The 14,194-nt window shown below is 35.4% G+C and overlaps 1 protein-coding gene across 1 annotated transcript in view; it reads right to left on the bottom strand.

The window, feature by feature from the left end:
• Window positions 1–8,503: 8,503 nt before the first annotated feature.
• Window positions 8,504–14,194, bottom strand: part of LOC126808709 (uncharacterized) — a 28,583-nt gene continuing 22,892 nt past the window's right edge. The window contains exon 16 of the mRNA XM_056098271.1: window positions 8,504–13,922. Coding sequence (XP_055954246.1) covers window positions 13,597–13,922 — 326 coding nt within the window. The 3' untranslated portion in view covers window positions 8,504–13,596. The remainder of the gene's footprint in view (window positions 13,923–14,194) is intronic.

Here is a 14,194-nt window from a genome sequence, read left to right as displayed (position 1 = left end):
TCAGGACCTCATTGCTATACCATTGACAACGGGAAACCACGCCTAAACACCCCGAGGAACTTGCCCCGCCAACACCTTACACTTTGAGCCACCGTGGCTCCTAAAATCCATACCAGGTGGCCATCCCAGCTTACAGATGTCCTTTAAATTCAATGGTGCAGTAAAATACCTTGTGAATATATGTACATGTGACTTATGAATGAAACCCAGATTTTTTTGATTCATAAAGACACTGATAGGAAACAAAACTAAAACATCACACAAAATAAAATTAATATTGGGACATTAAAAACCCAAGATCGCCTTTAATAGCAGAAATGACTTTATGAATCAAACTCACGCGACCTTATATCATGATTTTTTTTTTAAATTATTATTTTATTTTCATCACCTTGATATAGTTTGCGCCTGACTGTGTTGGTGCTTTTTTTTTTTTTAAAAATTGACATCAATATGTTAATCATTGCAATGAAATGAAACGGGGTTTAACGCCCTACTGTTCTGCTCTGACTGGGATAATGAAGACGATCGTTCGCTATACTCTCAAAGTGAATTCCAATGGATCTTTACGTACACACCAATGTGTACATGGGACTTAGTTTTTCGTCCCATTCGTACTACTATACGTTGTCCTTGGCACGCCCGATGTTTTTCGCAAAATGTCCTTCATAGTATACTGTATGACACATGCCCGCCTTCATTTTCCCAGTCGGGGCAGAACAGTAGGACGTTAAACCCCATTTCATTCATTTCCTTTCAAAGTCCTATTTTTCTACCTCGATCGGACTAATACAGACACACCCTTTTTCTTTGACATCAATTGAATTTCAACTCGCGTTTTTTTCGACCCATTCGAACGACCAGATACTGTTCCCTGCCAGGCTCTCTGTCCTGAAGTAGGGTATTTAAAAGTCCGACTTTATCGTCGTATTACATGTGCAAAAATAAGTGAAAAAAAATGACAAAAAATGTCAATTCGAACCCTTCAATACAACGAATTTAATGATGGTCCGTCTTTATACTAGTATACTAATGTCTATGTAAACGGGAGCCACGGTGGCTAGGTGGTTAAGACGCTGGCTCGCTAGCCTGGAGGTCGGATGTTCGATCCCTGCATTAGCCGAGAAAGTTCATCCAGATTTTCCGACGTGGTTTCCCCTTGTCAGTGGTGCAGAACAGAGGGCCTGACAAGGACAGCTGTCTAGTCCTTCGGATGAAACGAAAAACCGAGGTCCCGTGTATACATTGGAATGCACGTAAAAATTCCTTGGCAGTTGGAATTCGATATAAGAGTAGGCGATAGTGCCGCTGCCCGGGCAAAATTTCCGTCATAGCACACTGTATGGCGTATGCCCGTCTTCATTAGCCCAGTATAGGAGCAGAAAAGTAGGACGTTAAACCCCATTTCATTTCATTTTCATTTCTGTCTATGTAAACATTTTTGTCTTGACGTGAAACAATTTTATAAACCTCCGCATATCAAACAGCACGTCATCATCAGTTTTTATGACATACTTTACTTTGGAACAGAAATGTAAAACCGAATGTAGCCACATAACCGATTTAAATGTTAAATTATGGTAGACATCAATAAAATTTCCTTGGATTATGTCCCCATATTGTGAATATTCCCTTCGAATCTCATTCTGCATTTCCGGAGTTTTCACTCGTCCTAAAAGAAATCATCCCAAACTTAGGCTGCCTATCTACAGCTAGCTTCGGCTGAGAATAGGCCCTAAGCTAATTAACCGACATTTTAATTCCTACATCGACGATTTTAGTCGAAAACATTGAGTATGCTTTTAGAAATTTTTAAAAGTATTTATTTCTCTTCTATTGTCATATTGAATGAAATTAAATATGTTTATTTAGCCTCTGTGTGTATGAAAGATTTTAAACTAATCAAAGCCGAATCACAAAATAGTCCTCTAATTATTCAATATGGCGGCGCCCATGAAACATAATTTCAGAGAGGCGGTTTTGTTTGCGAAAACAAATTTAGGAGTATCTAACCTTGTTTTGAAAGATAAACAGATTGAAACTCTAAAGGCAGTTTACAATGGTAAAGAATTTATTGCAATATTACCCATAGATTATTATATATCGCTTTTACGCGAGTGTCAGCGACATGGCGTGTTTACATAAAACACACGTCCGTGGGTTATTTTTACTCTGTTGTCCAAACAAAATGATCACGTGGGCGTTTTAAATGGCGGGTAATCGGGGCAGTGTCACATTCTGGGAAGTATGGCGTAGATGGGTCGCTGCGTGCAGTATGAAAAGAAATATGACGCTAATCTCGAGTGTTAAAAACAATTCCCCGAAACCGTAGGTGGTCCGAATATTGTTCTTGTGACCAAAATGATTAGAAGCAGTGTGAACAACTATGGTCGTTATGGGTGTAGTCCACAGCAAACACTTTTATTATTTAATATATATATATTGGATTTGTTTTTCTGTCGAAAGCAATTAGTGTTGCATCTTCGGGACAAATGCTGGTGTTTCAAGATATTGAGAGAGAGAGAGAGAGAGAGAGAGAGGAGAGAGAGAAATGGGGTTTAACTTCCACTCGACACAAACTAGGTCATTTCGGGACTAACATATGGTTTAATTTTATTTCAATAATTCGCTTGCGCGTAGGGGTCTTTAGCAGTGGGAGGAAACCGGAGGACCCGGAGAAAACCCACGAGGTTGAACAGGCGACCCTACTCCTTGTCACGTACAACCGGGGATTCGAAACCACGCCAGTTGACTCAATGACAGGCCTTATGATACAGCGCGGACGTGCTAACCATTCGGCCATCCAACCCCGCGTTTCAAGATATTGAACAGGGACTTGTTTACTTCTTGATGACATTTCATCTTAGTAACTTTCTCAGCCAATGTAGGGATTGAACACGGGACCTCAAGGTTGGCGCGCCATATGATACCGATGGATATTCTAGTTCCAAGCTCGGACATACAATTTAATACACGGTGTCCATATGCTCATCAACCAAATAACTCAGTATAGCAAATGCCGAGAAATCCGAGATAATGTACAGGTAAACCAACAAGTGGTCAGGTAACTCCTGGCTGGAAGTGGTAGACCGTAGCATACCTGTGTTTTTCACAGGGAATTTTTTAAACTTATTATGACCATTAAACATTTTGACACTATATTATTATTGAAAGAAATAACAACCTTGACTACATTATATCGTTTGTTTATAGCACATTGCTAACAAACTGACAGAATATTCTCTTTAAATTGATTATTGACAACACATTGAAAATTCCATGGCAACATCGCGAGTTAAACAGGTAAAATAATAAAAATAACTGATATTCCCACACAGTCGTTAATATTCGTTTTATGATTAATCTCAACAAATTTCTGCTTAACTGGGAACGATATATTCAATACATTTCAGTACATGTGTTAAAGGAGACCATTAAGCCCCATTTCATTTCACATCTCATTAATAATATACGTTACATATCTCCGGTACAAGAACATAATATAGAAATATATTTTTCTCAGTTGTTCGAAAATATTTTCAAATCAAGGAATTATGTATATTGGAAAATTTATCTTTAAGTGGTTTGTGTATCAATTTTTATCCAGCAGTGTTAGTATAGAATATTTAAAAAGGGCGCGTTTGCCCTTTTAATGTGTGACGTTAACCCTCTAACTCAACAACGTAATAATATGTGTCGATATTTTAAAACATTGTTAAATGCATTTTTTTTTTAAAAAGCACCAACTTTGTACAAAATACAGATACATCTATTAAATTGGACCATTGTGTCTTGTTTTTTGTTTTTGTTTTTTAAAAACCCAGTAATCTCAATAAACATACAATTTATACATTCGTTCCACTATTCAATCAACAGGAAATTGAATAGAACACTCAAATTCTAGCACGGTTCTGCATCAGAACAAGAAAGGAAAAGCTTAATTAAGTCTTAACTGGCTTGTCCATTTTAATTAGTAGATTTTGTTGTGATAATTGTTAATTTTTCTCGCCATGCACGAGAGAGAGAGGTGCAAAAAACTCAAACTAATTATAGATAATTATGGAAGAATAGATGAAGAGCTGACAGTTCTAACTAGAATAGATAAATAATAGATAATGTAACGGGAATATTCTGAAAATTTCAGTCAAATTACTTCATCTAAGCCGAGAAATGCTTGTAGCCTCGATTATCATTGTTGTCGGAGTGACAAAAAATCTCGATTGTCCAGTCTTGCGTTTAATCGTCAGTGGTTGTTGATCGGTAGACTAGATTCAAATCTAATGAAAATCGGAAACATCAGATGACATCGAGAGTTGATTATGGTCTTGCGATGTTAAGAAATGTCTAATTCATAGTTTATATATATACCTCTTGCATAATGGGATCTAAAGCATACGCAATTAATTAGTATCGCTATTTTGTATTTACCATTTCGTTCTTTAACTCTCACGTTTTGTTTTCAAACAATATTTTAATTCAGGTTGTCTGAATGGGATTGGGGAACAGGCTTAGCCTAAGTTAAACCCCTCTCCCTAAATGATTTGTGTATATATAATATATGCAAATGGGTGTATATACATACATAATAAAATTGATGAAAATGTACAGTATATATAGTAGTTAATAATTATATAAGCATAGTAAGATTTTTTTTAATAATAAGCAACATTAGAGAGACAAGCCAAAATTATACATAAAATAGAAATAAAATACTATTTGGTCGAGATAAAAATCTGTTTAACATATCTTTAAACTTGTGGACTTGATTAAAAATTTAAGTGTTAACATCAAGACTGTAGGTTGTGGAGACGAATAAAAGACAGTTTATATTTTTAAAATCATGTTGTAGTTTGTCTATAGTTTCTGTTCGTGCATTTGAATATAAGGAACATGCAAAGGTATGCGGGACTCTCGGCAACATGTCTTAGGAATTTGTGACCCTGCAGATCAGAGCGTCGAAATCGTAATTTACAATGAATTATTTGAGGCTTTCGCTGACCGTTATAATAAAACGGCCCCAATACGCTGCCCTGTGGGACAGCAGCGGGAATTCCCCTGGGGTCCGAGGATATTCCGTTTATGACGACACATTGTTGTCGATTATCAAGATAGGTCTTGAACCCCGACAACAGCCCTCCTCTGACCCCCCTCTGACCCTAGCAGCTTCCAGCTTGTGGCAGAGTCTGGTGTCAAAAGCCTTGCTGATGTCACAAAAGACGATCCTGGTATATTTCTTATGTTCAATGGCTTGACAAAAGAAGTGATTTAGATCTATTAATTGGAAGATAGTTGAATCACCCGGAAAAAGACCACTTTGAAGCACTGTTAGTATTGAATTGTCCTTGAAGAAGTCCTTAAAGACGTGTTTATATATTATTTTCTCAAAATTTTTTATAATAACTCCCACATTGCCTACCTAAATAAGGCAATTAATTAATAAGCAATTAATTAGTATTGCTAATTTACAATTTCGTTCTTTAACTACCACATTGCATAAAAACGTGCTTTCAAACGTGCGAATAGCTAAATGAGGAATCAAAAACACACTTTTATGGATAACAATTACTATGGTTTATTTCACCGCGACGTTTCAACAAGGTTTCACAAGTCGTTATCAAGCATATACACAAATAGATAAAAAATGATTCGTTCGTTCGTTTCTGGAGTTTTACGTCCACTTCCACCTAAGGTGATATCGTAGACAAATAAAAAATGAGAAAGATATGAATATATATACAAACATCAGTGCGAACTATCCAATGGAATGCAAGGTGGGTGAGCGTGATTAGCTATAACAAGCTGGTCTAGAGTGTCACGCTTCGACCTCTAGCTGGCCGGTCACCTCTGGCTTGCGGCTGTGGTTTCGATCCCTGGTGTGAGCGTATGTGGCATGGAGATAGGGGCTCCTTCTCAACCTCGTGGGTTTACTCCGGGTACTCCGGTTTCCTCCCACACGAAAGACCCCTGCGCGTGCGCTAAGATCATGAAAATAAAAAAAAAAGACAACTTGTCTGCGATATCACCTTCGGTGGAAGCGGACATTAAACACTAACAACAACAACAAATGTGCATAATCATATATATTAGAATTGGCTTATTGTACAATTAAAAGATGAAACAGGGGATTAACCGAGATTAACAAATATTGAAACCATACACATTGTACCATAACTGAAACCAGTATATACTAAGATTGACTAAATAAACATTCAAGAAGATCAAACTGAGGGTTTAGAGAATTATATCGAAACCATAATCTTTACATTGATTATAACAGTTAAGAAATATAGAATTTTATGGTTGTGTTTTATAGTTAAGTAATAAGTTGCATATATGTATTTACAAGGTAAATATATATCAAAGTGTTGAGTAAAATATAAATAAATAATGATAAATTAAGCCGAATGCCCTATGATGAAACCTTTTATAATTATAAATATGAACGGTAAGATATTGTAATTGGGTTACATAGACATAAAATACTGTGATTAGCTAAATAAATTGTAGAAAATAATTGAAACATACAAATTTTACATATTGATAACAGAGGATTATAAAATGTGAGGGTTGTGGGTATAGAATATACAATCGATTCAGTATTGGAAAATGCCAGTAGTTAAATATGATTATGCACATTTGTTACATCAATAGCTTGTTATAGCTAATCATGCTCACCCACCTTGCATTCCATTGGATAGTTCGCACTGATGTTTGTATATATATTCATATCTTTCTCATTTTTTATCTATTTGTGTATATGTTTGATAACGACTTGTGAAACCTTGTTGAAACGTCGCAGTGAAATAAACCATAGTAATTGTTATCCATAAAAGTGTGTTTTTGATTATGTTCCAATTACTAAATGCCATTCAAAGAATAAGCTAAATGAGGAAATTTTAATCATATTAAACCATCAACTGGAAACAGTGCGTAACATACCTGCCACCTACACATCGTCAAATCTAATGAAAATCGGATCCATCAGATGGCGTCGAGAGTTGATTATGGTCCTGTCATTTTAATAAATGTCTAATTGATAGTTTATATAACATTTCAGGCCTAAAGAAATGTATGTTTAATTCAGGACTAACATGTAGTACATATTTAACAGTGGGAGAAAACCTACAAGAAGCACGTTCGCTTAGCACAGTGATTCTCAACCAGTGTGCCAGGGTACACATGTGTGCCGCGAGATCTTCGTAAGTGTGCCGCGGAATTTTGAACGGCACATTAAGAAAATTTCTCACTGAAGAAGTCAGCTATTTGACTGATGAAATTCAAAACACTACAATAAAATAAGTTCATAGCTGCGTTTTTTCTTTATTTAGTTTCAGTCATTCTATGTGTCTATGACTAGTCTCTGTCCACGGTTGTATGCCGTCTATGACTTGCCATGTTTTTATTTTGCTAAATTCAAATATTTTTCATATATATTTAGCCATGTGTGCCGCCAATTATTCATGTGTTCCAAGGTGTGCCGTTGGCAAAAAAAGGCTGAAAACAACTAGCTTAGCAAGTAATATTGGTATCGCTATTTTGTTTTAATTTACGATTTCAGTTTTTAATTAACTCCCGTGTGTCTTGGGCGTAGGAATTTTTAGCTGTGGGAGGTGTGTGTGGGGGGGGGGGGGGTCCACCAGGAAAATAATCGACCCTGCTCCTTGTCACAGACGTTGTGATCTAAAGCATACACGTTAGGAATTACGTCGCTGCTATATATTAAAGATACATTATGTAAGATTTAGATAAATAAAAAACCTAGCCATTCTTGCTATAATAGTTCGGAAGTAGATGATGTTAAATGAATAATTTGAAAATTTCATTCAAATTACTCTATTGGAAGCGAAGATATTAGCCTTTGAAGGTTTGACAAACGTGTGCAATAATTTCAACCACCGTACTGGTTGATCGAAGCTAAGTCTCGGTCCTCCATATTTGATTAAATCAAAGTATCGCTGAACCATTCTAATCTAATTTGTCGAACTATGTCACCATACTGAGAATGTTCTTTTTGAATTTTCTTTTGCATTTTCAATGAATTAACTCGCTCCAAAAGGCATGTGACACGAATCACTGTTGGTAAAAATAATTCCCGCCTCCCATAAGTTACCGGAATGTTTTTCTTCCGACAAAAATGATCCAGAGATGTGTGATCAACAACAATGGCGGATATGACTAATATGAGAGCAATGTCAAATTCCAGCTGTCAAGGATTTTTTTTTACCTTCTTGCCAACGTCTACACGTGTTTAATTCTCAAGTATTATAAATATCAATTACTGGAAAACAAAATTTATAGTTATCTACTGTGTATGATCTTAAATTAGATCTAGGCTATTTATAAAATGTATTTATTTTGGGCTTGGATTTAAAAATATAACGATAAAACGGATGGGTTTCGATAGCTGTAATATACACGTCACTTAAATAGTAGCATACCAGATACTAATGTATAATATTCACAGGTATTACGAATTTTAACAATACATAATAATAAAGGACTGTTTCTTTCTAGAATAAGATTTCTCTATTCTAAATACACTAAGGGCGTAACCTTAAAATAAGGCAAATTACTTTGAAACTAATCCAACAAAATATTCATTGTTCCGATACCTACATTTGAAATGTAATCTCCAGAGATCATTTTGAAAATGTGCCACGCCTCTTACTGGATTAGGGTTATTTTACTCAATCACAATTATTTTGATAAAGATGTTTTAAATAGTCAGTACAAAGTTATATTTCTTTCGTTAAAAATTATTAAGGTCTATACTAACATTAACATAAATATATTTAAACATGTTAAGTAAAATAGTACGATTTACTAACATTAATTAAAAAAATAGAATATCTAAACATGGTAAATAAACATATTACAGTCTATGATTTACTAACATTAATAAGACAAAGTAGAATACATAAACATGGTAAATAAACATTATTAATGTCTATACTAATATTAATATATAAATATATTTTAACATGGTAAATAAAAATACGATGATTTACTAACATTAATGAAAAGAGAAATATAATATCTAAACATGGTAAATAAACATGTCACGAAAAACCATCTTCATTAGCCCAGTCGGAGCAAAACAGTAAGAGCTAAATCTGCCTATATTGCAGCTCTCTTTCGGACATTTAAGTATAACGATAATCGAGACAAACATTTCCTGCGATAATTAACAATTTACTTCAAAAACTCATAACTTCGCACAGACTGACTGAAACTTTCAATATATTCATTTTTTCTCATTATCTTCAATTTTTGAACTATTATTGCAAGGACTAACAGCTCTAATTTTTACATAATGCATCTATAACTAAAAAAATACAAAATACCTATATCTCAATGTTTAACACCATACCCAGATTTTAAATTATATATTAATGATTTTATTCATGGCCGCTGAGAACGGTCTTTGGCTCTTGTAGGCAAAAATCAAACTTCATCACAGTAAGCCTCTGTTAGGAAACTGGCCAACCTGATATATCGAATTCCAACTGCTATACGACTATACGTTTTCCCTTGCCAGGCCCTCGGTCCTGCACCACTAATAAGGTGGAACCACACTGGAAAATCCCAATGAACTTTCTCGGCCAACGTAGGGATCGAACGCTGGACCTCCGGGTTAGCCAGACAGCGTGGCTCCCAGATCCAACAGGCGGGATGGAGTTGTTTTGTGTCGCTCTCGCATTAGTCATAATTTTTGAACTCAGATTTTCATCTTAAAGCGTATACAATGCCATAGCTTCCTTTGGCAGTGTTAAGCATATTCTGATTGCCTGTAAACATCTTAAGGCAATTAGATCGAAGCATTACCGCTGACCTTACAACATCTGTATGCGCAACCGGGTCTATATGATAAAGTTTTAAACTTTTATAGAAAATTTTAATTGCAATATATAACTTAATTCCATGTTTATTTGTAAGTTTTCTTAATGATCGAGACATTGAGTAATATATTGATACTGAGTGAGGGCGTTTAAATACGGAAAATATCCTACACCTGCATTTCAATGTCCAATATTTGAAATAATGGTATGCTAACATTGAAGGAGGACGTCAAGTCTGTATTTTTAGTATAATATATATTTATTGTGATATATATTGTAACAACAAAAGGGCCACAAGCCCGAGTGTTTTTACAATATATTACGCAATGGCTTAAGCAAGAGACTGTGCTTTTATAGTGAAATACATCACGCGAGTCCAATATTTCACTAGTATAAATAATGTACAATTGACAAGTTACCCGTACGATTATTTTAAATAATGATACGACAAATTCAAAGGGTGACGTCACACAATTCTTACATAATACATCTGTAACTAAACATGTTATACAAAATAAAATACATGTAACTAATTCTGAACACATTATACAAAAAAGAAATTTAAAAAAATACAAATTATTGTAACTTTTTTCTAATCTAGTTCAGCCTAATATAAATTGCTATTTATATTTACGGGGTTAATAAATCAACATGAACATAATCAATTTTATTCCATTTACATATTTCTGAACTTAAACAAAATTTAAAAGTTCTTGGGTATGGTATGGCATATCCCCGAAACATTGTCCCGAGTCGACAAATCCGTGAGTTGGATTAGGTCTAATTAAACGAAACACTCCGAGTAGTATGTGGATATGGATGAAATACAATTCTTTTTGTAGATACGCCGTACATGTTTTTATATGGGGTTCTGTTTTCACATTTATCCAACCGGGTTTACATGGACAAATGCTACACGTTTTAAAAGAGAAAGACTTATCTTAGAAATTTCAACTGTAAATAATTACATTTTACTCATATTTATTGTAATTTAATTATATTTAATTGACTGTGATATATTTGATAGTGATAATGTATGATGTTAAATATTTACTGATTTGTGATGATATTTTGAAATATACATAACTTATATCTTGTGATTTAATTTAGTCTGTCTCGCAAAATTCACTACAAAAAATCTGAAAAAAAACAGAGCCTGCTATTATATCAAGTGCAATTAGAGTAAACAAATCTAAAGAAAAGAAAAATTAGCGCCTGCTATTGTCGCATAGTAACCGACTTCCTTCCGGACCCTTCCTCCACATCCTGTTCTACAATTAAACCAATCATATCGCAGCGATGTGTCAAGCGGTTTTGTATAATTCAATTTAAAATACAGATGTGACGTCATCCTTTGATATTGGCGTACCATTATTTCCAATAATGTACGGGCAACTTGCCAATCGTACACTTAATTGATGGAATATTGGACTCGCGTGGCGTATTTCATTGAAAAGCACGTGCGGGATAGTGTCTGTATTTTAATTTGTTTAATGGTCTCGAGCTAAAGACATTGCATAATATATTGAAACAACACTCGGTTAACGCCTCGTGCAGTATCAATATATTACTTAATGTCTCGCTCTCGACCATTTAACCATACATAATTATCGTAGATAATCTACTGAAATCGCGTACAGTTATGTTAATAGCGTTATTTATGGCCATTATTAAACATACGTTATGCAAGAGCTAAATCTGCCTATTGCAGGTCTTTCTTCAGGCCTGAAATGTTATATAGCCTATTAATTAAACATTTTATTAACATGACAAGACCATAATTTAACTCTCGATGCCATCTGATGGGTCCGATTTTCATTAGATTTGAATATGATCTTCAGTCCAACGGTCGTTGATGATTAACCGAAAAATGGATCGATCGACAAACACTATATTTCGTGTGCGCATCAGTAATTTCTTAGCTAGTACAGAAAAAAATCAAGGCTTTCTGACCTACTTTTTTTTCGATTTTTTCAAAAATTTGATCCTTAATTTCTCCAAGAGAAATAAGTTGGGAAATTTCTAATATCGTTAAGTTGAATCAATGAGGTCTACTTACGTTCCAAATTTCATGAAAATCGTGCAACTATTAAAGAAATGAAATGAAATGGGTTTAACGTCCTGTTGTTCTGCTATGAGGGAAATTTTGCCCGGACAGCGGCACTATGGCCGCGGCACTGTCAAGGGATCTATTACTTGCACGTCAATGTGTACACGGGACCTCGGTTTTTCGTCCCATCCGAACGACTAGACAGCTGTCCGTGTCAGGCCCTCCGTCCTGCATCATTGACAAGGGGAACCACGCCGGAAAATCGTGATGAACTTTCTCGGCCAATGCAGGGATCGAACAACCGACCTCCAGGCTAGCAAACCGAGCGTCATACCCACTTAGCTACCGTGATCCCTAACAATTAAAGAAGTTCTCAAGTTGGTCGCAACTTCCGGATCGAAATCAAAGCGACGAATTTTGAAAATCGGAAATTGCAGGTGGAAATGACTTTTTTTTCAGGGCACCCATAAAAGAAAGAATTAGTAAACTCGGTCAAAAAAACACACAGTTTTTTTTCCGTTCGCAAAATTCGGTGAATTCGAATTCGTAAAAAGCTTGAAAAATATATTTAAGCGATAACCACCACCCATTCTTTTGGGTGGTCTCTCAATTTAAATAAAATGTAAACTGTGACATTTAATTAATATTGAGTGTAATAGTTTGTAACTGCACTTCAAATACCCAAAGCTGCAAATCAAAAGTTGATTTGATTAGCCAAAAATAAAGACAGTTATATTGTTTTCTGCAGTCAAATGGGTACGACATGGTACCGGCTTCCGTGAATATGGCATAAGCTAACCGCCTACAAATCAGTTAATATACAATCACGTTACGCAGTTGTATGTGGTAGAAATCGAATCGGCGCCCCCGAAAACATACATTTGGACACCAAAGACGACTACGTATTCAAAATCAACACACCGTCCCATTTTCTCCACCACAAATGACAGCCATATTGGAAATATGCTAAATATATGAACATGTCATTTTACAAGGTTGTGAATGTCATAAATGGAATATACGCCCCCGAAAACATATATATTTATACTAAACACTACTACTTAATCAAAATCTGCACATCGTCCCATTTTCCCCGCCAAAACTGGCCGCCATCTTGGAAATATCTTCATGAAGTGATGAAAATATCAGAAATATGGTCATGACCCCCGCCAATATTAATACAGTGCCAAATCATAGTTGATATATCGATAACATTATAAATAAGCTGAAAATAAAAAAAATGAGTTGGAATATTATCGCAAAATGGCTACCCTCCAAATAACGGCGGCATGGCGCCCCATACTACGAATACATACTCAGAAAAAATGTCAACATTGTTCTTTTGTTACTAAACGTCGAAATCTTCAAAGTAAAGCTTGTTCCACGATTTCTACCCGAAAACGCGACGGAAATATAATACAGATTTAACTATTCATTTGTATACAGTGTAAAGTTGACCAAAAATATGACGAATGGCGGTCATCCCTCTCTTATTTTAATCTACATTTTTAATATTTTGTCCAGGATAGTTAGTTTGGGGAGCTATTTGCAGCAAACAGAAATTCTGTTGCATTTATTCTAGGCCAAACCACGGAATTATAATACTGATTGAACTATTAATTTGTATACAGCGTAAAGTTGACTTCTTGAAATGTAGGAAAGACATCATTGCCGCAGTAACATAGTATATCAATCAACTTTATAGCTTTACTTGGTGTCGTTGACATTTCTGTTACGTTCCAGATCTTTTTCTAATCCTACAAAGCCGCGTGATTTAAAGACTTTTCGGATCTCAGGAAGGACACCTTTGCCGCGGTCACACAGTATATCAACCAACTTTATAGCTGAAACACGTTTACCCCTCTCTTTATGTACCGTCAATTCCGCTATATCCACATCATTTATAATCCCCCTTTTCTTTAGTTCCTCATTTATACCATCTAAGTCATACTGGATATTAATAACAATTTTGGTTCGACAACGTTTCCATAACTCAAAGTCGTCGTCTTTCATTCTTCCACTCCATTTCAGATCTGTTTAAAACAATATTTTCTAATGTAAACAGTGCTTTATATTTTAAGGTTCTAATCATGGAAATATTTTAAAGTGTTAGTAATAGAAATGAAATGAAATGAAAAGGGGTTTAACGTCCTACTGTTCTGCTCCGAACTGGGCTAATGAAGACGGGCATACGCCATACAGTGCGCTATGAGGGAAATTTTGCCCGGACAGCGGCACTATGGCCTACTCTTATATCGACTTCCAACTGTCAAGGGATCTTTTACGTGCATGCCAATATGTACAC

Source organism: Patella vulgata, chromosome 1 (assembly GCF_932274485.2).
Source record: "Patella vulgata chromosome 1, xgPatVulg1.2, whole genome shotgun sequence".
NCBI classification, from domain to species: Eukaryota; Metazoa; Mollusca; class Gastropoda; family Patellidae; genus Patella; species Patella vulgata.
This window is presented reverse-complemented; position numbering and strand designations above follow the sequence as displayed.